Source organism: Rana temporaria, chromosome 2 (genome assembly GCF_905171775.1).
Source record: "Rana temporaria chromosome 2, aRanTem1.1, whole genome shotgun sequence".
Taxonomy (NCBI): Eukaryota; Metazoa; Chordata; class Amphibia; order Anura; family Ranidae; genus Rana; species Rana temporaria.
Window position 1 is genome coordinate 458,503,482 of NC_053490.1, and position 22,775 is coordinate 458,526,256.

Here is a 22,775-nt window from a genome sequence, read left to right on the forward strand (position 1 = left end):
TCCATTTGAATGGAAAGGAAGCGGCTAATTGTCGTTGTTGTACCACATTCATCTCGACCCCCATTGCCTCCGATTTGTCATAGTTTACTTTAAAATTTGAGAGCACGCCATATTTAGCAATCTCAGCCAGCAATGGGGGGAGAGATAAAATAGGTTCCGTAAGAGAAAACAACAAATCATCCGCAAAAGCTGCTAATTTGTATACTCCTCCCTTTACACAAATACCTCTAATATCGGTATTCAGCCTTATCGTCCTCAAAAAGGGTTCAAGTGTCAAAATAAAAATAATTGGTGACAGAGGGCAGCCTTGCCGCGTCCCATTCCGTATCTCAAAGGGTTCCGACATAGTCTCGTTTATCTTTATTCTAGCTTTCGGCTGTGAGTATAGGCTCATAACCCATCTTTGCATCCCCTCCCCCAAACCAATATATTTTATAATTGCTTTTAAGAATTTCCAGTCAACCCTATCAAACGCTTTTTCAGCGTCGGTAGATACCAAGACTAGCGTTTTTTTAGATACCTGGGAGAGATGGATCGCGTTAATCACCCGCATCGTATTTTCCCTGCCTTCCCTTCCTGGGGTAAATCCCACCTGATCTTGGTGTATCAAATCAGGGATATGTGGTAATATTCTATTTGCTAGGATTTTTGTAAAAATCTTCAAGTCAACATTTAGTAGCGATATAGGGCGATAATTAGAACATAATGTTAAATCTTTTCCCTCCTTAGGTATAACCGCTATATGTGCCATAAGGGCTTCATCCGGTATCCCCTGCCCTTCTCTTATCGCGTTATATGCTTTTAAAAATCTTGGCATCAGTTTTTCTGCATAGGTCCGATAATAAAAAAGGGTAAACCCGTCGGGGCCGGGGGCTTTACCTGTTTTTAGCAATTTAAGGGTATTTGTGAATTCCTCAGCCGTAATCGGCCCTTCCATGTTTCTCCCAATTTCCTCTGCTAATTTCGGCATTCCTGCCTTCTCTATGTATTCCTTTATCTTCTCCTCCTGCCTACTCATCTTTCCTGTATCCCTCTCTTCTTTTAATTGATATAAATTCGTATAGTAATTTTTAAATACTTTTGCAATTTCTTGTGAGGATTTCACTATCCTATCTCCTGTTGTTTTGATGCCGTCTATATGATTTTGGGTCCTCGTTTCTCTTAATGCCCTCGCTAGCATTCTACTCGGCTTATTCCCATATTCGTAGAAGGCACGTTTACATCTTTTTAGTGAGGCTTTTGCATTGTCTGTTAATAGCATATTCAGTTCATCTCGCGTCTGCCTCAACTTCTCCTCAATCTGAATTGCCAACGTTTTTTTATGTACATTTTCTAATTTACGAATTTCTCCTAGTAATGTTTCTATCTGTCTCCCTATCTTACGTTTCCTTTGTGTTCCCATTGAAATTAAAATCCCTCTCATAAAGCATTTATGCGTTTCCCAAATACAACTAGGCGACACCTCTCCTACCTCATTATCAAAAAAGAACCCTTCCATTTCCTGGACTATCTTTTCCTCATACTCTGGGTCTTTCAGGAGGGACTCATTGATTTTCCAGTGCCACTCACGAGCTGCAGGTTCTCCCCATTCCAGTATACAATTTGTCGGTGAATGATCAGAGATTGTAAATGATCCAATGGAGGCCTCCACAATATTCTGTAAAATATTCTGTGATACAAATATATAGTCTATTCGGGAATATGTTTTATGTTTGGCTGAAAAAAAAGTATAGTCTCTCTCATGGGTGTGACTGGTCCTCCAACTATCTACCACCTGTATCTCCTGTAGCAGACTCTTTGCTTTACTTAATTTGCTATATGACAGGTGTGATGCTCCCTTAGATGTATCTAGGATAGGATCTAGGGCCATATTCAAATCCCCTGCCAGTATGATTCTCCCTTCTGCATTCAACTGAATCACATTAATGTATTTCTCCAACGCTGCAATCTGTCCTTCATTAGGCATATAGACGTTAACCAGAGTTACTTTCTGGTCATTTAGGTATCCTTTTACTATAAGTAGACGCCCTTCCTCATCCTGAATTACCTTTAGTTCTTTCCATATAATCGTCTTTGATAGCATAATTGCCACCCCCTTCGTCTTTGTTGTCGATGAGGAACTCTGATAGACAATTGGAAATCTATGATTGCCCAGTTTTGGGTTTTTATTTTTCTTAAAATGAGTCTCTTGGAGAAAAACGACCTGTGTCTTTAGTCTCCATAATTCTGCTAACAATTTAGATCTTTTCTCAGGGTTATTTAACCCTTTTACATTATAAGACATCAAGTTAATCTTAGCCATTTTAGAATCTCAATCACGTGGCTCCTTGGGAAACTAATAGAGGTACCCAATAAGGAGATAAAGGGCTAAAGATAGGGGAATCCCCACTGAAAGAGGGAAAAACGACGGGCGAGAGAGGAGAGAGGGGAAAAAGATGAGAGAGAGGAAAGAACGGAAAAAAGAAAAAAAAAAAAAAATTCTCTCTAGTCCTCCGATCCGGTTAATCCCCTAGGATCCCTAAGAGGACAAAAAAAAAAAAAAAAAAAAAAAAAAAAAACAAAAAAAAAAAAAAAAAAAAAAAAAAAAAAAAAACAATCAAGCGTCTCCGACTTCCCTCCACACGGAGGAGAGGCGCTTTAGTGGGCTAAGGTGTGTGAGCACCGAGGAGAGTCACGCCCTAATATAAGTCCGGGTGCGCTTCCCTGAATTACCCCTTTCAATCCCTTTTTCCCCTCCACCCCCCAATTCTAATCGAGCACACAAAAAATGAAATATCCCCCCCCATCATAAAGACCTTACCGCTTATACATATTCAGTCGTATACATATACTATATAAGCACATTTAGACATATAAATCTCTGTCTAACTGCCTGGCTGTCTGCCATTTAGAGGTAGAAATTTCTTTCTTTTTTTCTTCTCTTTTTTTTCTCCTTTTTTCCTTTTCACCATTTAGACCCCTATTATCATGTTACAACCAACGTACGATTGACGTACTTCTGACCTCCCCCCTCTCCACTCTCTCTCTCCTAACCTCTTTTAGACTATTAACATCTTAACTCTTTATATCTGCTCCCCCCCTCTTGTATCCCCACCAAGAAAGGAAAAAAAGAAAAAGGTTCTATTCCCCTTTCCCTTACCCTTGCTTATTCTTTCTTCCTTCGTTTTCCTATTAGGTCATCTTATTAGGCCCCCGTTATCCCCAAACCTCGCTCACCCACTCTTACCCTCCCCACCTACCCCTATTCCCCTATATCGTCTTCCCTTACCCCTTACCCCTCCCCCCCACCTCTATATCCTATTCCAAAATAAGTGTCATGGCCTATTTGCCTTTAGTGTTTCAAAGTGTGTAAATGTATCATCCTTTCATCCCCCCTAACCCTCTTATCTATGACCCCAAAAAACGGAGATAAAAAAAAAAAAAAAATCCCCCCCCCCTTCCCTTCTTCAATTCTCAGTTTCCCCACATCCCTAATCTCCCCTAATGGTGAACCACCTTGTACCTTTGCCCATCCCATCCATCGCCTCCACCTATTATAGACTCGGTGTGTCTTATCTTATACCTTCCCTGATCCTTACATCAAACGGATCTAGGGCTCTAGTGACATGGTGACTTAGTGAAACCCCCCCCCCAAAAAAAAAACCCATCCTCTTCAAAACACCCCCCCCCTTTTTAAGAAAAACCCCCCCTCCCTATCCCTCCCAGCACAACCCCCCCCCCCCTAACCCCCCCAAAAAAAAAAAAAAAAAGAGCGGAGCTGGGGATGCTGGCCTACTAGCCCACCTTTGTTTCTGGGTCTTCCTCTGTCATTTTCCTAGTGCTCTATTTGACCTATAATAAACCCACCTCAGGGAAGAGGAACAGAGGGGGCATCTGTAAATTTATACACATATATACACATATACACATATACACATATGAGCGGGACGGTAGAGCCCCGCCACTCAGATATGTTCCACTCTTAACTTATAGCCTTCCCCACATGAGGATAGTCCCTTCCCTCCTAAACCACGTCCGAAAAAAAAAAAGAAAAAAACAACCTTCCAACGAAAAAAATAGTCGGATATGGGTATGAACCCCAAGAATCACCAAAAGAAAACTCTCCAGAAGGCCTCCACCCATGTGGGTCAGGTAGAGATACAGAGAGAGAGAGTACAAAAAAAAAAACATGAAAAAAAAGGGGAGGAAAAAAACAAATAAGAATATGCATTCCCCTAGGAGGGGCCGTCTTCCATAAATCTCCTCTTTCTCTACAAAATTGGGGTGGGGAACTCCCCCATGTCCTCTACAGTTTTACCCCTTTTAACCTTCCCTCACCACAATTTATCTAGGCTCTCTTTCAGCTGTAACTGGCAGATCTAGCCAGTTAGGGACTACTATTGGTGTTGACCCCAAAAATTCAAAGAGCGCTGGGAGTTGGGACGGCTCTCTTAAATTAAAATTCCTTCCTTCTTTTTTCACATTAACGGCCAACGGAAACCCCCATCTGTATATGGCTCCTTGACCGCGTATATGTTCTAGTAGGGGTCTTAACAAACGCCGTCGTGCTTTAGTTTGCCAACACAAGTCCGGAAATATTTGTATATTCGCCCCCTCCCAAATCATCGGTCCTTCTTTCCATGCTTCCCTGAGTATTTCTTCTTTTTCTCTATAGAAATGTATACGACATAACACATCACGAGGGTTGGTCTGATCTGGATTCCTTGTTGTTGGGACCTTATGGACCCTATCTAGCTCCAGGGGGGAGCCTGAGCTTTTTTTTAGAATTTTATTAAAGATAGCCAAAGCAGCTTCCCTTAACGCCGCCCCCTCACAACTTTCTGGTATTCCTTTTATGCGCACATTATTCCTTCTACTTCTGTTATCTGCCTCTTCAGCATTTAACTGTAATCTGGCCAGCTGCTGTTGCTGTTTCTCACACTTTTCTTCTAGTACCCCCAATCTGAAGTCCACGACCACTTGTTGCTCCTCCAGTATGCCCACTTTTTGCTCCCCCGCCCCCACTTTTATCCGGACTTCTTCCAACTCTTCTTTCCAAGTACTCGTCATTAGCGTTAACATTTTCTGGATATCATCTCTGGTTGGGAGAGCCTGAATAAGCCTGCTTAACTGGCGCATGTCAGGTATCCACTCTGATTCAAATGTGTCCCCCGTATCGGGCATACTCTGTGCGTTCTGTATGCTAGACTGCATAACCTCTTCTGATATATGTTCACTCTCTTTGGAACTTAATATTTTACCACTTGTTACAACCTTCTCCCTCTGGTTTAGAGGTGGAGATGGTGCAGGGGATATAGGGGTTGTAGACATTACAGCCAATATAGATGATGTCCTTGTATACTCTCTAGACCCCGTATTCGTGTCCCCCGTTATATTGTCAGCTATCTCCGGCAAAGCAGACCGTAACAGTATAGGCGTTTCAAAAGTACCTTTATTCCACGCCGTTGCTTCTGAGGGCACCTCCGTCCGCCCCTCCGCTGGGGGTCTATCAGTCTCACCTATGTAGCGTAGATCACCTGTATTGTTCACCGCTTTGACCACCGAAGTAGCTGGACTAAGGACTGGGTCTGACGCTGTTACCAACTCCTCTCCAGCGATCCACTGTTGTCCTTTTATCACCGGCGAATCTGATACAGATACAGGTGTATTCTGAATCACAGCTACAGCTTTAAAGGAGCTTTCAGATAGTGATTCCCTCCTCAGAACCCTGCTTCCGACGGCTTCCTCCTGCTGCTCAGCCCCCCTCCTCACCGTCATGTAACGTGTGATGTATGAGTGGCAGGGGGCTTGAACACCTCCTACGCGTCTTCCTTGGCTCTTTCCCCGCCGCGACATCAGCTGTCTGGGTCCTCTGTCAGATACTGCGCTCTCCCCCCGCACACCACAGACTTTCGATGGGGTAGAGGGGTCTCGGATCCGTCAATCAGGTGCTGTGCTCTCCCCCCTCGCTCACCGCAGACTTTCGATGGGGGTAGAGGGGTCTCGGAACCGTCGCTCTCCTGTTTCAACGCACCACGGACTCAGGGCTCTCCTCGCTAGCGTGCGTTAATTCCTCCATGCTCACACCACCGTCCCGGAAACGGAAGTCGGGGAAAAAGTGCTACAAAAACACTGCAAAACCGCCGGAGCTTTTCAAATCTAACTTTTTTGACATATTATAAGAATGTCTAATCTGTAATTTGATGCCTTTTGGAGATTTTTCCATCTTTCCTTGGCTTTGTTATGCACATTAATACAAATTTTTACCTGGGGTGCTCAAACTTTTGATTCCCACTGTATTAACTGCATTGTGTGTGTATGTATGTATCAACTACTCCATGTGTTTGTAAATATATGAATTTTTATTGGACTGTCAATCATTATGTAATATCAATTATATATCAGACAGGAGGCTCATATCTTATGCATTATCTTTCTTTAATAATGCCCATAGCAGAAATACAACTTTAGTGAATTCAACAAGAAAAAAACTTTTTAGAACAAACTACAAGTCCCAGCAGCCCTCTGGATATGACTGCCAATCACGTGGCAGGTCTGTAGGTATATAAAGGGCTGTCTCCTTGAACTCCCCCTCTTTCTTTCTGCTCATGGCAGAACTCAGATAAGTGCATTCGTTTTTTTGTTGTTACTTGTGCTGTGTGTATAGGTGAAGGTGTGGACCTCTGTTCCTTTACAGCTATACTTCCGCAGGTTTACTCCTGTCTGCCTTGTCCCGGGTTTTTTACCTGTCCCTCTATTTTCCCTTCACCTATTGTTTCTGTCCCTTTTTCCCCTTCCTTGCGGCCCGGTCACCTGGCCGGGTCCTCGGCCGGAGCGCACGCTCTTTTTCCTGCGGCGCCCCCATCCAAACGCTTCACTAACCTTCCTAGGTAGCTGTGTATATGGTACTGTATCCATCTTGCGGTGCCATCTTGGTCGGCGCCATCTTGCCTTCCTCTCGCTCTAGCTTCGCGCGCCTCCTCGGCGCGCTTCGGGGGGGCGTATCCCGAAGGCCCCGCGGCCTCCAATCACAGCTGGGGGAGACGTAATCTCATGAGATTACGCTCTCCTGAGCTAGGACCTCGCTCCCTTTCGCCGCTACGCCAGTATTGAGCGAGCGGCTGTACTGGTAGGAGCGTCTCTGTGCTGGCTAGATTCACACTCTATTCCCCCCCCCTGTTTTACTATTATCAAACTAACATTGACTTATTCTATTGTCAGTTAGTGGCTAGACTGTCTATTGCCCTTGAGCAGCTTGTCTATCAGTCCTTCTATTTCTAAATTGCCACTTATTTTATAATCTGCATTAGGAGTTTATCATGGCTGATGAGAGGAACTCCGGGTCACCAAAAATCCCGGCTGAGGGAGAACCTCCTCCTTAACAACCCCATATTCCTGACCGCTGCCCAAATTCAGGAGTTAATAAATCAATCTGTACAAGCAGCAATGGCTTCAGCCCCCATAGCGCACCAACCTGCGCCTGTCATGCCTGGTCCCTCAGGCTGTGGTGAACCGCCCACTAAAAAGGCCAAAGCGTCCCAGAAACGCAAGAACATCACCACAATACTCGACTCCCTGGCAGGGGAAGTAAATAATTTGCCTCAGGCAGCACCTTCCCCGGTCTGCCGACCCACTACCCTCCCAGACTCCCACCGACCCCTGAGCCTCGGGGAGAAGCGTTTGCAGGGGCAACGGTCCGCTAGACGGTCCAAGCCGGATTCCTACGTGGATACATCAGATTCATCCGCAGGATCCGAGGCGGTAGACGCTTATGAGTCTGAAGTTGAGGACGAGGAATACGAGGGTAGTGGGCATATGGCGCTCTCTGAGGACGCCACCCCTGTAACCCAGGGCGAAACAATCCTAGATGCTCGTGGAGAGCCTTTCTTTGACCCAGAAGGGATATCTCACCCCCGATCTGGAGACTGGGCACCTCTCCCAGAGGTCGCCCAATACATACAATACTGGGCCCGCAGGTCCGTGGACAAGGCCAATCGGAATAAACTAAGGGCAGAATGCCCTCGGCCTTGTATTCCAAAAAAGGCAGTAGTCACCCCCGAGGTGGATCCTGTACTCCTGAGGTACCTCACTAAACAAGGGAAGTACTCTAAGAAAGGGATCGAAAGATCCTCTCGGTCCATCCAGGATCGAATTCTCGATCTATTTGGCCCGGTTACAAAAATATTAAACATAGCTGAACAGGCTTCATCTGCTGATAAACCCGTTGACCTGGACCAGCTCAGAGGCTGGGCCCAGAGAACAGTCTGCCTCTTGGGGTGTGCAAACACTATTTGCTCCACAGAGCGTCGCCGCTCCATTTTATTGAGGCTAGATCCTCAACTGAGTTGGGCTTGACACCTAATCCGAAAGATAAGGTGACGGTCCTGGGGGTTATCCTGGACGAAAAACTAAGTATGATTCCCCAGGTTAGACAATCGGTTTCGAGAGCCTCCCATTTTCTACGACTTATCCGCAAGGCAAAACATCTCCTGACCCAAGACCAGAGGAAAGACTTAGTCCAGGCACTAATTATTTCTCGCCTTGACTTTTCAAATGGAGTCCTACTAGGCATTCCAATTAAATGGTCTAAGAAACTGCAGCTGGTGCAGAATCAAGCAGCCAGGCTTATCTACAATCTCCAAAAGCAAGATCATATCAGCCCTGTGCTCAAAGAACTTCACTGGCTCCCTGTTACAAAACGGGTCAATTTTAAAATCCTCTGTCTGATCTACAGGGGCTACCACCAGCTGGGCCCACAGTTCCTATCAAATCTGACTCCACACTATATACCTAGACGCTATCTTCGCTGAGCCGACAAAGCTCTACTCATTGGCAATACTGACAGGCTAATTTCTATAGGAGGAAAACGGATTGGCTCCGCGGGGGCGACTCTCTGGAACCAAATCCCGCTTAACATTCGCATCTCCCGAAGCCTATATGCGTTCAGGAAGAAGCTGAAGACCTGGCTATTCTGCCAAGCATTTCAATCCTAGGCCAATTTTTCTTCGCTGATTTCTTTTTTATTTCTTCTCCCTTCTCTTTTAATTATGCTCCCCACGCCAGAACATCCGGGCTATTTTGTCACAAAGTGCTTTGGCACCACCGACCGGTGGTATATGCGCGCTTCCCAAATAAATAGTAATAAATAAAATAAATAAATAAATAACTGTCACATCTAGCGGAATCAGAACCCGGCCCTGCGGCCGAAGGGATGCTTTTCGGTGACACTCTTATTAAAGACATAAACAAGATGGTTGGACTATATACTAGTCTTGATAAAGCCCAGACGTCCCTAAAGAAGTCGGGGACTCCAAAAAAAATTTCCAAGGCCGGCAGAAACAGGGGCCGCTCTGCCGGCCGCTATTCCGCTAACAGGCCATACTACAGAGCACCCGCTCAGTACAGCCAGGCTCCTCAACCATACCCAGTCCCGGTGGCACAGCCAGCGCCTTTCTTTCCACCCCGCAGACGCCCCTGGAGGGGACGTGGAGGGAGAGGCTATCCCCGCCCTACTACCGGTGAGTACAATACACCCGAATTCTTCTCACACTGTTATAGGGGGAAGGCTGAGACATTTTATCCACGCCTGGTCTGCGATTACGGCAGACGCCTGGATACTCAGCACAGTAGCGGGATATGGGTTAGAGCTATACTCCCTACCGGACATGGATACGGTTCCTTATCCCATCCGGTTCTCAAACCTGAACTCTACACTCATAGATCAGGAGCTACAAGCCCTTCTGACCAAACAGGCTGTGGTAGAGGTGGACCCTCTCTCCCCGGGGTTCCTCAGCAACCTCTTCCTAGTCAGAAAAAAGGACGGCGGATATCGCCCTGTTATAAACCTGAGAACCCTCAATCAACATGTCGTTTACCGACATTTCAAAATGGAGGGGATCCATTGCCTGCGGGATCTCTTACGTCCTGGGGACTGGTTAGTGAAGGTGGACTTGAAGGACGCCTACCTTACAGTCCCTATTCATCCAACCTCCCAACACTTCCTACGCTTCCTTTGGAGAGACAGAATGTGGCAATTTACTTGCCTTCCCTTCGGTCTCTCGTCTGCCCCATGGTGCTTCACCAAGTTGCTGAAGCCGGTAGTGGCGGTATTGCGGAGCAGAGGTGTAAGGTTGATTATCTACCTGGACAACCTGCTCATAATGGCTCGATCCAGTCACCAGGCAAACAAACATGCCTCCTGGACCGTCAATTTGCTCCAGGAGCTGGGGTTCGTCATATACCACGAAAAGTCTATCCTGGTTCCATCCCAGGAGATGGAATTCTTGGGATTCTTGGTGGACACCAAACGAGCTGTCCTCCGCTTACCCAAGACCAAATTGGCTACCATCCGCAAAGAGATTCGGACCGTGTTGAACAAACAACGAGTGTCCTTACGCGGTTTGGCACGTTTAGTAGGACTCTTATCGGCCTCAATCCAGGCCATCTTTCCAGCACCTCTCCACTATCGAGCCCTTCAGAGGCTCAAGGCTCTTCATCTACGCCAGGGACTTCGCTATGCAGACGAAGTACCGCTAGATGCGGAAGCAGTGGAGGAACTACGTTGGTGGATACGTCATGCCGTCGAATGGAACGGCAAAACCATTTTCAGTTCCAACCCGGATTATATCATAGAGTCGGACGCGAGCCGTCGCGGCTGGGGTGCTCGGTGCGGGCTCTCGTCCACAGGAGGGACCTGGTCCGCAGAGGAGTCTCTGCTCCACATCAATACCTTGGAACTCCTGGCGGCTTTCTTTGCCATCAGGAGTCTTCTTCCGAACATGTCCAACTGCTGTGTGTTATTGCGCATGGACAATGTAACCGCAGTCCAATATGTCAACCGCTTGGGGGGCTCCAGATCCAGAGCCCTAGGGGATTTAGCAAAAGACTTTTGGCACTTCTGCCTGGAACGCAACGTCGTTCCCGTAGCGGAATACATCCCAGGCGCCTAAAACTTGATAGCGGATTGGAATTCTCGCTACCTCACCGATTCCAGCGATTGGCGACTGGACCGATCGGCATTCCTCTCCCTGGTTCGCCTGTGGGGTCCATTCTCTATGGACCTGTTCGCCTCCTGCCTCAATCATCAGCTCCCACACTTTTACAGCCGGAGGCCGGATCCGGAGGCCCAGGCGATAGACGCTCTTCGTCAAACCTGGCCACAGGGGACGCATTATGCGTTCCCTCCCTTCTCGATGATCCTCAGGGTTCTCCTACACATAGCGAACCTGAGAGCTTCGGTCGTGCTGATCACTCCGTGGTGGCCGACACAGCCGTGGTTCCCCCTCCTTCTGGGGATGACGGTGGATTTCCCCAGGCTACTTTCTCACTTCCCTCATCTCCTATCCAACCCGAGCGGGGATCTCCATCCCCTGATTGTGGATCACAACCTACATCTCCTCGCATGGTTGGTCTTGTGGTGCCGGACGCGGATAGCGACCTTTCACGAACAGCTAGGGATCTCCTCGCCCTGGCCTGGGCCCCCGGGACTAGATCGGCATACCGATCAGCCTGGCGAATCTGGGTGCGTTGGTGTGATCAACGACAGATTAATCCCGTTCAGGCGCCTGTATCGGTAGTAGCCAACTACCTGGCGGATTCTTTTGAATCCGGGAGATCCTATAGCTCCATTAACGTGTATCGCTCTGCGATTTCAGCTTACCACTCTCCAGTAGATTCTCTTCCCGTTGGTAAACACCCGTTGGTGTGCCGCCTGTTAAGAGGCGTTAAGTTTCAACGCCCTCCACGTCCCAAGTATCAGGACACTTGGGACGTAGCTAAGGTGTTAACCATGTTCTCGGAATGGGCAGACAATGACGCTCTTCCGCTAAAGTTACTGTCTTTTAAACTCACAGTTCTCTTATGCCTGATCTCCATCAAGCGTGTTTCTGACGTCAAGGCCTTAGACATCTCTAGGCGTCAATTTTCGCCACAAGGAGTTAAATTCTCAGTCGAACCGGCATGAACCTGGAGACTGGAACTCAGATTGAACTAGTCTTCCGACCACCGATGAACCGGACCCAGAGGGTCGAACAGGCAGGCATCCCAACGGGGAATAACAAGGAAGATAACTCCGGAAAGATTTTCAGCCTCTGGCTTGCGAGATGCGTTCCTCAATAACCTGGAACAAGAGAAAATAAAACCCTGTTATTCCCCGTTGGGATGCCTGCCTGTTCGACCCTCTGGGTCCGGTTCATCGGTGGTCGGAAGACTAGTTCAATCTGAGTTCCAGTCTCCAGGTTCATGCCGGTTCGCTCCAAGAAAGAGGAGGAGTTCAAGGAGACAGCCCTTTATATACATACAGACCTGCCACGTGATTGGCAATCATATCCAGAGGGCTGCTGGGACTTGTAGTTTGTTCTAAAAAGTTTTTTTCTTGTTGAATTCACTAAAGTTGTATTTCTGCTATGGGCATTATTAAAGAAAGATAATGCATAAGATATTCGCCTCCTGTCTTCATATAACTAATATTTTCCGTCACAAGCTAGGAAAATCTCGAATTTCGAATGGAATGTAAAGATTATTAATATAAAATAATGTGCAAAAATTGTAATATAAAATTATATAACATTTTGAACCAATAAATTTAAATTCTATATATCCAACTCGTTTGTCTGCTCTCGTGTGCTTCATATAAAGTCCCACTTCTCGGCTTTTTTTTATTAATGGCTGTGTGTTTTGAGGGGACAGAAAATTTACACTGTTATACAAGCTGTACGCTCACTACTTTACATTGTAGCAAAGTGTCCTTTCTTCAGTGTTGTCACATGAAAAGATACTTACGAAAATGTGAGGGGTGTACTTACTTTCGTGAGATACTCTATATCTGCCTTTATATGAGGTAGCTGTAGGACCATTTCAATGTTCCTTAATGTGATCCAGAAGATTAGCTTAAGGTCAGATTGTTATATCTGTCAGTCTGGTACCTTAACCACTTAAGGACCGCCGTGCGACGATATACGTCGACAGAATGGCACGGCTGGGCACAAGGGAGTACATGTACGTACTCTTTAACCACTTGACAACCGGGCCTATTTTGGCACTTCTCTCCTTCATGTAAAAATCACATTTTTTTTGCTAGAAAATTAATCAGAACCCCCAAACATTGTATATTTTTTTTTAGCAGACATCCTAGGGAATAAAATGGCAGTCATTGCAACTTTTTTTCTCGCACGGTATTTGCGCAATCATTTTTCAAACACCTTTCACGAATTAAATAACAAAACAGTAAAGTTAGCCCAATTTTTTTGTATAATGTGAAAGATGATGTTACGCCGAGTAAATAGATACCTAACATGTCACGCTTTAAAATTGCGCACACTCATGGAATGGTGCCAAACTTCGGTACTTCAAAATCTCCATAGACGACGTTTTAATTTTTTTTACAGGTTAATATTTTTGAGTTACAGAGGAGGTCTAGTGCTAGAATTGTTGCACACGCTCTAACCCACGCAACGATACCTCATATGTGGGGTTTGAACGGCGTTTACATATGTGGGCGGGACTTGCATGCGTGTTCGCTTCTGTGCGCGAGCTCCCGGGGATAGGGGCGTTTTAAAAAAAAAAAAATTTCTTTTTATTTTACTTCATTTTTTTATTTTTACACTTTTATTTCTTTTTTTATCACTTTTATTCCTATTACAAGGAATGTAAACATCCCTTGTAATAGGAATCAGTGTGACAGGTCCTCTTTATGGAGAGATGTGGGGTCAATAAGACCCCACATCTCTCCTCCAGGCTTACAAGCATGAAATCGGTGAAAAAACATTCACCGATCTCACACCGACAGCCGCGATTGCGGCTTGGTTTACTTTCGGGTACCGGGCGTGACGTCATAACGTTGCGCCCGGACCTCCGACGGTCATAGAGATGACTGTGACCGTCTGGTCACCAGTCATCTCTATGGTTCTTCAGCGAGCGCCGGCCGATTCGCTCTCCGGGCCCCCGATGGCACGGGAGAGCCCAGAGAAGCACCGGATGGCGGCGGGATGGCCGGATGGCCGCTGCCTATAAGAACGATCAAGCGCCGCTTTGATCGTTCTTATTGTGCACAGAATCGCCGGCTGAAGATGGTGATATCTGAATGATGCCTGTAGCTGCAGGCATCATTCAGATATCACCGCACAAAGGGGAGGACGTTAATTCTCGTACTGCGGTGGGCAAGTGGTTAAGAACCCAGCTGTGGGTCGCGACCCGGTCCGAAGCTCCATGCCCGCGGACCCGATCGGGTCCGCCAGTGTCCCGCGATCAGGTCACATGAGCTGAAGAACGGGGAGAGGTGAGTGTAAACAAACCTTCCCCGTTCTTCTCTGTGGCAGTGTCAATGATCGTCTGTTCCCTGTTATCGGGAACGACGATCAGTGATGTCACACGTATAGCCACGCCCCCCTACAGTAAGAAACACACATGAGGTCACACTTAACCCCTACAGTGCCCCCTAGTGATTAACCCCATCACTGCCATTGTCATTTTTACAGTTATCAGTGCATTTTTATAGCACTTTTCGCTGTGAAAATGACAATGGTCCCAAAAATTTGTCAAAAGTGTCCGATGTGTCCACCATAATGTCGCAGTCACGAAAAAAAATCGCTGATCGCCGTCATTACTAGTAAAAAAAAAATAATAATAAAAATGCCATTAAACTATCCCTTATTTTATAAACACTATGGGGCAGATCAACGTAGAACGGCGCATTAATCCGCCGGGCGTAGCGTATCTAACATACACTACGCCGCCGTAACTTATTTTTTTTTCGAATCTTCAAAGAATTCGCGCCGTAAGTTACGGCGGCGTAGTGTATCTTTGGCGGCGTAAGGGCACGGAATTCAAATGGATGTGATGGGGGCGTGTTTTATGTAAATACGTTGTGACCCGACGTAAACAAAGTTTTTTTTTAACGGCGCATGCGCCGTCCGTGGGGGTATCCCAGTGCGCATGCTCGAAAATAAACCGGAACAAGCCAATGCTTCCGACAGTGACGTCATTCTATGCAAATCCCTATTCGCGAACGACTTGCGCAAACGCCGTAAAAAATTTGACGTGGGAACGATGGCCATACTTAACATTGAGTACGCCTCATAATAGCAGGGGTAACTATACGCCGGAAAAATTTGAACGCAAACGACGTAAAAAAATTCGCCGGCCGGACGTACGTTCGTGGTTCGCCGTAACTATCTAATTTGCATACTCGACGCGGAAATCGACGGAAACGTCACCTAGCGGCCGGCGGAAAAAATGCATCTAAGATCCGATGGCGTACTAAGACGTACGCCTGTCCGATCGATTCGAGGTGCAGTCGTATCTTGTTCTGTAGATACAAAACAAAGATACGACGCGGGAATTTTTAAATTACGCGGCGTATCAATAGATACGCCGGTGTAATTCTTTTGTGGATCTGCCCCTATAACTTTTGCGCAAACCAATCAATAAACGCTTATTGCGATATTTTTTTTTTTTTTACCAAAAATATGTAGAAGAATACGTATCGGCCTAAACTGAGGAAAAAATATGTTTTTTTATGTATTTTTTGGGGGCTATTTATTATAGCAAAAAGTTAAAAATATATATATATTTTTTTTAATTGTCGCTCTATTTTTGTTTATAGCGCAAAAAATAAAAACCGCAGAGGTGATCAAATACCACCAAAAGAAAGCTCTATTTGTGGAAAAATAAGGACGCCAATTTTGTTTGGGAGCGCGCAATTGTCAGTTAAAGCGACGCAGTGCCGAATCGCAAAAAGAGGCCAGGTCCTTAACCACTTAACGCCCGCCGCACGACTATTTACGTCCGCAAAATGGCACGGACTATATACGTCCTTGCCTTCTAGCGGGTAGGGGGTCCAATCGGGACCCCCCCCCCCCGCTGCGTGCGGCGGGCGGATTCCCGCGGGGAGCGATCCGGGATGACAGCGCGGCTATTCGTTTATAGCCGCTCCGTCGCGATCGCTCCCCGGAGCTGAAGAACGGGGAGAGCCGTGTGTAAACACGGCTTCCCCGTGCTTCACTGTGGCGGCGTATCGATCGAGTGATCCTTTTTATAGGGAGACTCGATCGATGACGTCAGTCCTACAGCCACACCCCCCTACAGTTGTAAACACACACTAAGTGAACCCTAACTCCTACAGCGCCCCCTGTGGTTAACTTCCAAACTGCAACTGTAATTTTCACAATAAACAATGCAATTTAAATGCATTTTTTGCTGTGAAAATGACAATGGTCCCAAAAATGTGTCAAAATTGTCCGAAGTGTCCGCCATAATGTCGCAGTCACGAAAAAAATCGATGATCGCCGCCAATAGTAGTAAAAAAAAATAATTAATAAAAATGCAAAAAAATACCCTATTTTGTAAACGCTATAAATTTTGCGCAAACCAATCGATAAACACTTATTGCGATTTTTTTTTACCAAAAATAGGTAGAAGAATACGTATCGGCCTAAACTGAGGAAAAAAATGTTTTTATATATGTTTTTGGGGGATATTTATTATAGCAAAAAGTAAAAAATATTGAATTTTTTTCAAAATTGTCGCTCTATTTTTGTTTATAGCACAAAAAATAAAAATCGCAGAGGTGATCAAATACCACCAAAAGAAAGCTCTATTTGTGGGGAAAAAAGGACGCCAATTTTGTTTGGGAGCCACGTCGCACGACCGCGCAATTGTTTGTTAAAGCGACGCAGTGCCGAATTGTAAAAACGCCTTTGGGCATTTAGCAGCATATTGGTCCTGGGCTTAAGTGGTTAACCTGCATAATGGTCTGGGTCTTAACCGGTTAAAGGGGTTGTAAAGCTTCGTATTTTTTTACCTTAATGCATCTTAGGGTACTACTATAGCTTTTGAAGTTATTCTTCATGTTACTTTGTAACATTTTATTATAATTTTTTGCCTCACGGGTTTGGTGATACTCTCCTGCTTAGTACCATCTGTCATGGTCATTATGATTTCCAATATAGTTGTCTCCTACTGTGGTACTGTCTGTATTACAATTGTTAAAAAAAAAAAAAAATTAAATAAAGAATGCATTAAAAATACAATTTAAAAAGTTATTTGTTGCCAGGTACATACATTTTCATATATTGTATTTGTTTCTTTTCAGGTAGGTAGGTGGAGCTCTAAGCTCAATTTTACATGCTTGAAATCTCAAGTCAATATGTAATACCAGAGACTCATCCCTTTTAAATGTTTAAAAAACAAGGACTATATATGTATTGTGTAAAAAAAAAAAAAATATATATATATATATATATATATATATATATATATATATATATATATATATTAAACATGAATTTTAAAGAACATGAAAGGTAAACAAATATATATTTTTTCACCTTGAGTCTTTTATTTTATTCCCATTTCCACTCCAACCTTCTATGATTTTGTTTTCCCATCCATAAACTGTTAAACTGTAAAATCTAACCCTGATCTATGGGAAACTCCATGGTCATTGGATCCACAACAGATGCTAATGATTTTTCAATATCTGCTCTCTTGTACCTGTTCTTTGCACTCTATCGCTTGTAAAACGTAATTAAAAATTGCATTAAAAAAAACAAACAAAATCTATGTTATGAGTACTTGCTGTTACTAGAACTAGTAACATTAACATGTGAGAAATGTGTCATGAACTTTCAGGCTTAAAAAAAAAAAAAGAATGTAAACATTAACTTTCTTGGCTTGTGTACTGAACATTCCAAGGCTCATAGCAGTCATTCACTGCATATGACTCCCCTCTTGTGCATATGGTAGTATTATTATGAAATGTTCCAGGTTTTTAAAAACTTTCCACTATATAATCATTTTTGGTGTGTGTGTGTGTGTGTATATCTATATATATATATATATATATATATATATATATATATATATATATATATATATATATATATATATATATATTGTATGTATTTTATATGTAAATACTCATAATATAATCCTAAGAACTGCTAATGTAAACCTTTTAGCTGCAGTTCCTATTCATCCGCCTAGATCAGCCATTCTCAACTAGGAATTCTCCAAACTTTGCTAGGGGTTTATTGAGTTGTGGCTAATTGGCCTTCCATCCAGTGGTGCCTGCATGGTTCTGGATCAGGGCTGGACTGGGACAAAAATTTGGCCCTGGACTTCATCCAGACTGGCCCACTTTGACATGTCTCTCCTATGGCGGCCAGACAACTCCTGCCCCCCCCCCCCCGGCCACCCAAGCCCCCTCTCCCCCTTCACTAGCCACTAGCCGTTCTACTTTATTAGAGTAGAACGGCTGGTACTGGTACTCTTATAGGCAGTACCAGTGGGGAAGCTAGACATTAGTTCACCCGGGGCAAAGAATCAGTTCGGTGCCCCCCCTTATGGGACAAGATTAGGCAGAAGTGAGAAACTCCCAGGCCATAGCTGTTGAGTCAGCTGTCTGTCCCCTCCCCCATGCTCCTCTGTCGTCCCCCCTGCTCCTATGGTCCTCCCCCTGATTCTCTGTTCCCCCCAGGTGATCGCTGCAGGGAGGGAGAGGAGGTGAGCTCTGCGGAGAGGGAGAGATAGAGGAGCGGAGGGGGGGCGGCGGTCCGCTGTCACTGAAGCCGGCCCACTGAGCCATCTGCCCACCGGGAAACTCCCTGTAGTCCCAATGGTCAGTCCATCCCTGTTCTGGATCCAGCACAACTTGACAGAGCCAGCGGCATAACACCAATGTGTTGGCATCAGCCAGCAAATGGACATATACAGTACATGTACTTTACAATGATTGAGTGGGAAAACTTGCTGCTTTTGCAAACAATTGCTAACGTAGACGTCTCCTAATTATCATGACATAACTAAAATAAAAAGTCATGGAGTGTTTTCAGAACTTACCTGTTTAAATATTTTCTGTCGCCGTGCAAACAATCCAAAGCAAATGATGAGGCATCCTACCACCACTGCACCACCGATTGCTTCCACTGGAAGTCCAGGCTGTCTCTCTGTGTATGTGAAAACAACACTCCACTTAGAAGTACAAAAGTATGAACATACTGTATGTTTTCAGTGCTAAGACCATTTGTTTCATCTTATATAGAGGAGCAGTTCCTACCAAATTAAAATAGAAACCAATCTACCCCCAAAACAAATTAAAACCCCAAATTGTCAACCCCTAAAATAAAAGCCCTTTTTTTTGGGGAAAGTGAGACCTTGCAGGAAAAAAAAGTAGGGGGGGGGGGGACATCTGCTATAAGTGACCATTGGTCTCAAATTAACCACAAATAAACTGAAATACAAAAAAGATTTCAATAACAAGAACAAAAAAGAGTGCAAAGAGGTTCGATGCAGAAGAGCTAGCAATCAGAATTAAAGTACTGTTTCCCAACTCGCCCTAATTTCTCTCTATGCAGTTTGTCATGCCTTTTGTTTACAACTGCTTTCAGTTCACTTACACTGTGGCTGCTCTGTGCTTTATAGTGAGGGGGCTAGCCTAACTAAAAGCCCCTTATTGGTCATATCCAAGCTTGCTGGCCATAGTTCAAAGGCCATGCAGTACATTATGGTTTAAAAAATTCTCCTGGGGACTGCAAATCACTTAAATCTTATTGGAACAAGGTATTTTCCCTGATCTCTGAGATCACTGATAGACCATCTAGCCCTGACCTTAACATTTACCTACTTCATGTGGGCCTTAAAAATGTCCCTACCAAATTTAGAAATATTATTGTCCACCTACTTCAGGCGCAAAACTCAGAATTACCAGATTGTGGAAAACATCCACGGTCCCTTCTTTTGCTGAGATGCTCAACGACTTCAATTATCAATGCGATATGGAAAAGAGGATTGCTCTTTGAAAATTTTACTATGCTAAATTTCTGTATTCTTTGTCTTTATGGTTGCACACTGCTAAATGAACAGTTACATTCTGATAGCTCAAACAAAAATGGAGTATGTTATATGAATTCTGGCTAGACTGGTATCTTGACTATGCCCAGTTGTTATAGTTCTACCCTCATCCCTCCCCCCTCCTGTCTACACCCCCCCATCATACCCTATTCCTACTCCCCCAACCTGGCTACCCCCCCCCCCCCAATACCCTATTCCTACTCCTCCCTCCTTCGAGTTCATGCTTTCAATAGAAGTATGATCTATATTCTCTTTTCTGCCCACCATTACATTTTGTACATGTATTGTATCACTCTTACACACTTGTCATGTGCCATTTTGTATAATGTGAATTCATATGTTTCATCTGATTTTTGTAAGTTTTCAAAAACGTAATAAAAACTATTTAAACTAAAACAATTCTCCTGGATGGATCTGTGTATATATTAGCCCTGACTGGAAATCATTAACCCTCAGGATTTGTGTTGAACACATTGTAGCGGGAAACTGAAACCTCATCTCTTTAACTGAATAAGTAAAAGATAATAGGTAAATATGCTAAAGATGCTTTTTTATTACCTTAGGAAAGCCTTTGTCTAAAAACAAATAAAGTAGGTGGCCCAAATTGTATCTATAAGTTGAAACTCAGTGATATGTCTTTATATGTCTGTATGGATACCCCTTTGGTCCATTAAAGGACAAATGCACTTTGAGACAAAGTGAACTTAGAATTTTTTCCCCTTTGTCCTGACTAGGGTTGAGCGAACCCGAACTGTAAAGTTCGGGTTCGGTACGGACTTTGGGTTTTTCCCGAACCCGGACCCGAACCCGAATAATTGGAAAAAGTTCGGCTTCGGAGTTTGGGTATGTTTTGGCGCGCTGCACGGCAGCCAATCGCCATTTGTTTTACAACTGTGACTGGGAACTGATCACAGCCATGCCTGCTTATGGCATGGCTGTGATTGGCCAGTGTAGCATGTGACCTATCATGTGACGTGCCTCTATATTAGATAGAGGCACACAGCACAGATCGTCACTCTGCTTCACTCTAGATAGGGAAAGGCTGCTGCATTCGGCGTTCAGGGACAGTGTTAGGTGTTCTGTGCTCCAGAAATCTCAATAAACAAACTTTATTTTTTTGATATCTACATCATCTAATGCTTTCTGACTCGCTGTCACTGTGCTTCACTTATGATAGGGAAAGACTGCATTTGGCGTCCAGGGACAGTTTTAGGTGTACTCTGCTGGCTCCAGAAATCTCAAGAAACACACTTTATTTTTTTTGATATCTGCATCATCTAATGCTATCTTGCCCCCTGTCTGACTGTGCTTCACTTACGATAGGGAAATATTTCAACAGCACTGCACCTGTGATATACTGTGTTTTTCTATAAAGTACATAGTTCAGTGACAGGTTCTATAGGTGACTCTGAATATTTCAACAGCACTGCACCTGCCACCACCTGTGCACCTGTGATATACTGTGTTTTTCTATAAAGTACAAGTATAGGTCAAAAATCATTATTTTTTATTTAAAAAATGTTTGTTATTTTAAGTTATTTCCCTATCCACATTTATTTCCAGAGTACTTGCCATGCTCTTCCCGACATTTTCCTGCCATTTGCAGCCCTCCAGCTCTTTCCCTTAGTTTTTTAGAGACATTTTTGTAGTCGAAAGTCCGGGTCCCCATTGACTTCAATGGGGTTCGGGTCAAAGTCCGGGTTCGGCCCCGAACCCAAACTTTTTTTTCAAAGTCCGGGTTCGGGTCCGAACCCGAACATCCAGGTGTCCGCTCAACTCTAGTCCTGACCTAACCAAACCTTCACAACCCCTCCAAATATGCATTTTTTTCTGACGGCTGCAGTCTCCAGTGTTTCTTTACATTCTGGCCGCACCTGCACATTACAGCTCTATAGACCTATGTGGGTTTGTCTCCTTTCATATCCAGTCCTGGGAGACAGCCCCATAAAAGTCTGTTGGGCTGCAATGTTCAGACAGAGTGGAGACAGTAAAATAATCACTGGAGGCAGTGGCCGCTGGATTGAAGTAAATATGCATCTGTGGATGTAGAGGGTGGGGGAAAAAAAAGGTAAGTGCATTTTGTCCTAAAATGCACTTATCCTTTAAATATATCACTGGACGTTTTTTTTTTTTTTCTATCGGTTTGATAAGTGCAAAAAAAAAAACCTTTTGATTAAAAGGGGCCTGAGCACACTGTTCTGTCCTGGACCTGGGAGAAAATATGCCACAAGGGGAACAGAATTTCAATGAGGTGCTGGGGTAGAAAGAAGCCAAAGATGAAGTGCATGACTGGGCTACAAAGTGTTCAAGAGGGCAGACATCTATTCTGAAGGGAGATTCATGTAGACCATCAGGGGACCTTAGTATACAGAGACTGACTTCTGAGCCAGAGGATCCACATGGGCACAAGTCACAAAATGCAGGCTTGAGAGGGGAGCGTCATAGTGGTGTGACCTCTCTTGGCTTTTGACCAAGGGATATCTACACAGCATCAGTGTTGAGAGGTATTTTGGTCATGTGTACTTGTGCTATGCTTGCTTGCCTTTCTGGCACCAGAGGAATCTATTCAGAGTGAGTGTGCAAGGTGAGTTTAGGGGCTCCTTTACCGACAGACTGTATATATTTTTTTTTAAATCAGAAAAATTGTTTATTGTGCCAAAAAATATAAGACATGAAGTCAGGTACATGAATATAGATCAACATTCAGAGCATTGTACAAAGCATCATCACACAGATATTAGTACCATACACGTGCCAAAACCGTGGCACCTGAAGAAAAAGCATTGTTGTCAATAGCACAATTAACACAGTGTCGAGAAGGTGAGAACCGCCTCACCCTCCCACACAACCAAACACTTGGCCAACGGGCCATGCCCAGTATTCCGCGTTCCACACTCTGCCCAAATAATTATAGCAACTGCCTGTCCTTGGTGTGCGTTCTCGTATCC

General features: G+C 44.5%; 1 protein-coding gene across 1 annotated transcript in view; it reads right to left on the reverse strand.

Annotated features, from left to right (window-relative positions):
• TMIGD1 (transmembrane and immunoglobulin domain containing 1) overlaps positions 1-22,775 on the reverse strand; it is a 40,860-nt gene that overhangs the window by 9,977 nt on the left and 8,108 nt on the right. The window contains exon 5 of the mRNA XM_040338576.1: positions 18,817-18,923. Coding sequence (XP_040194510.1) covers positions 18,817-18,923 — 107 coding nt within the window. The remainder of the gene's footprint in view (positions 1-18,816; positions 18,924-22,775) is intronic.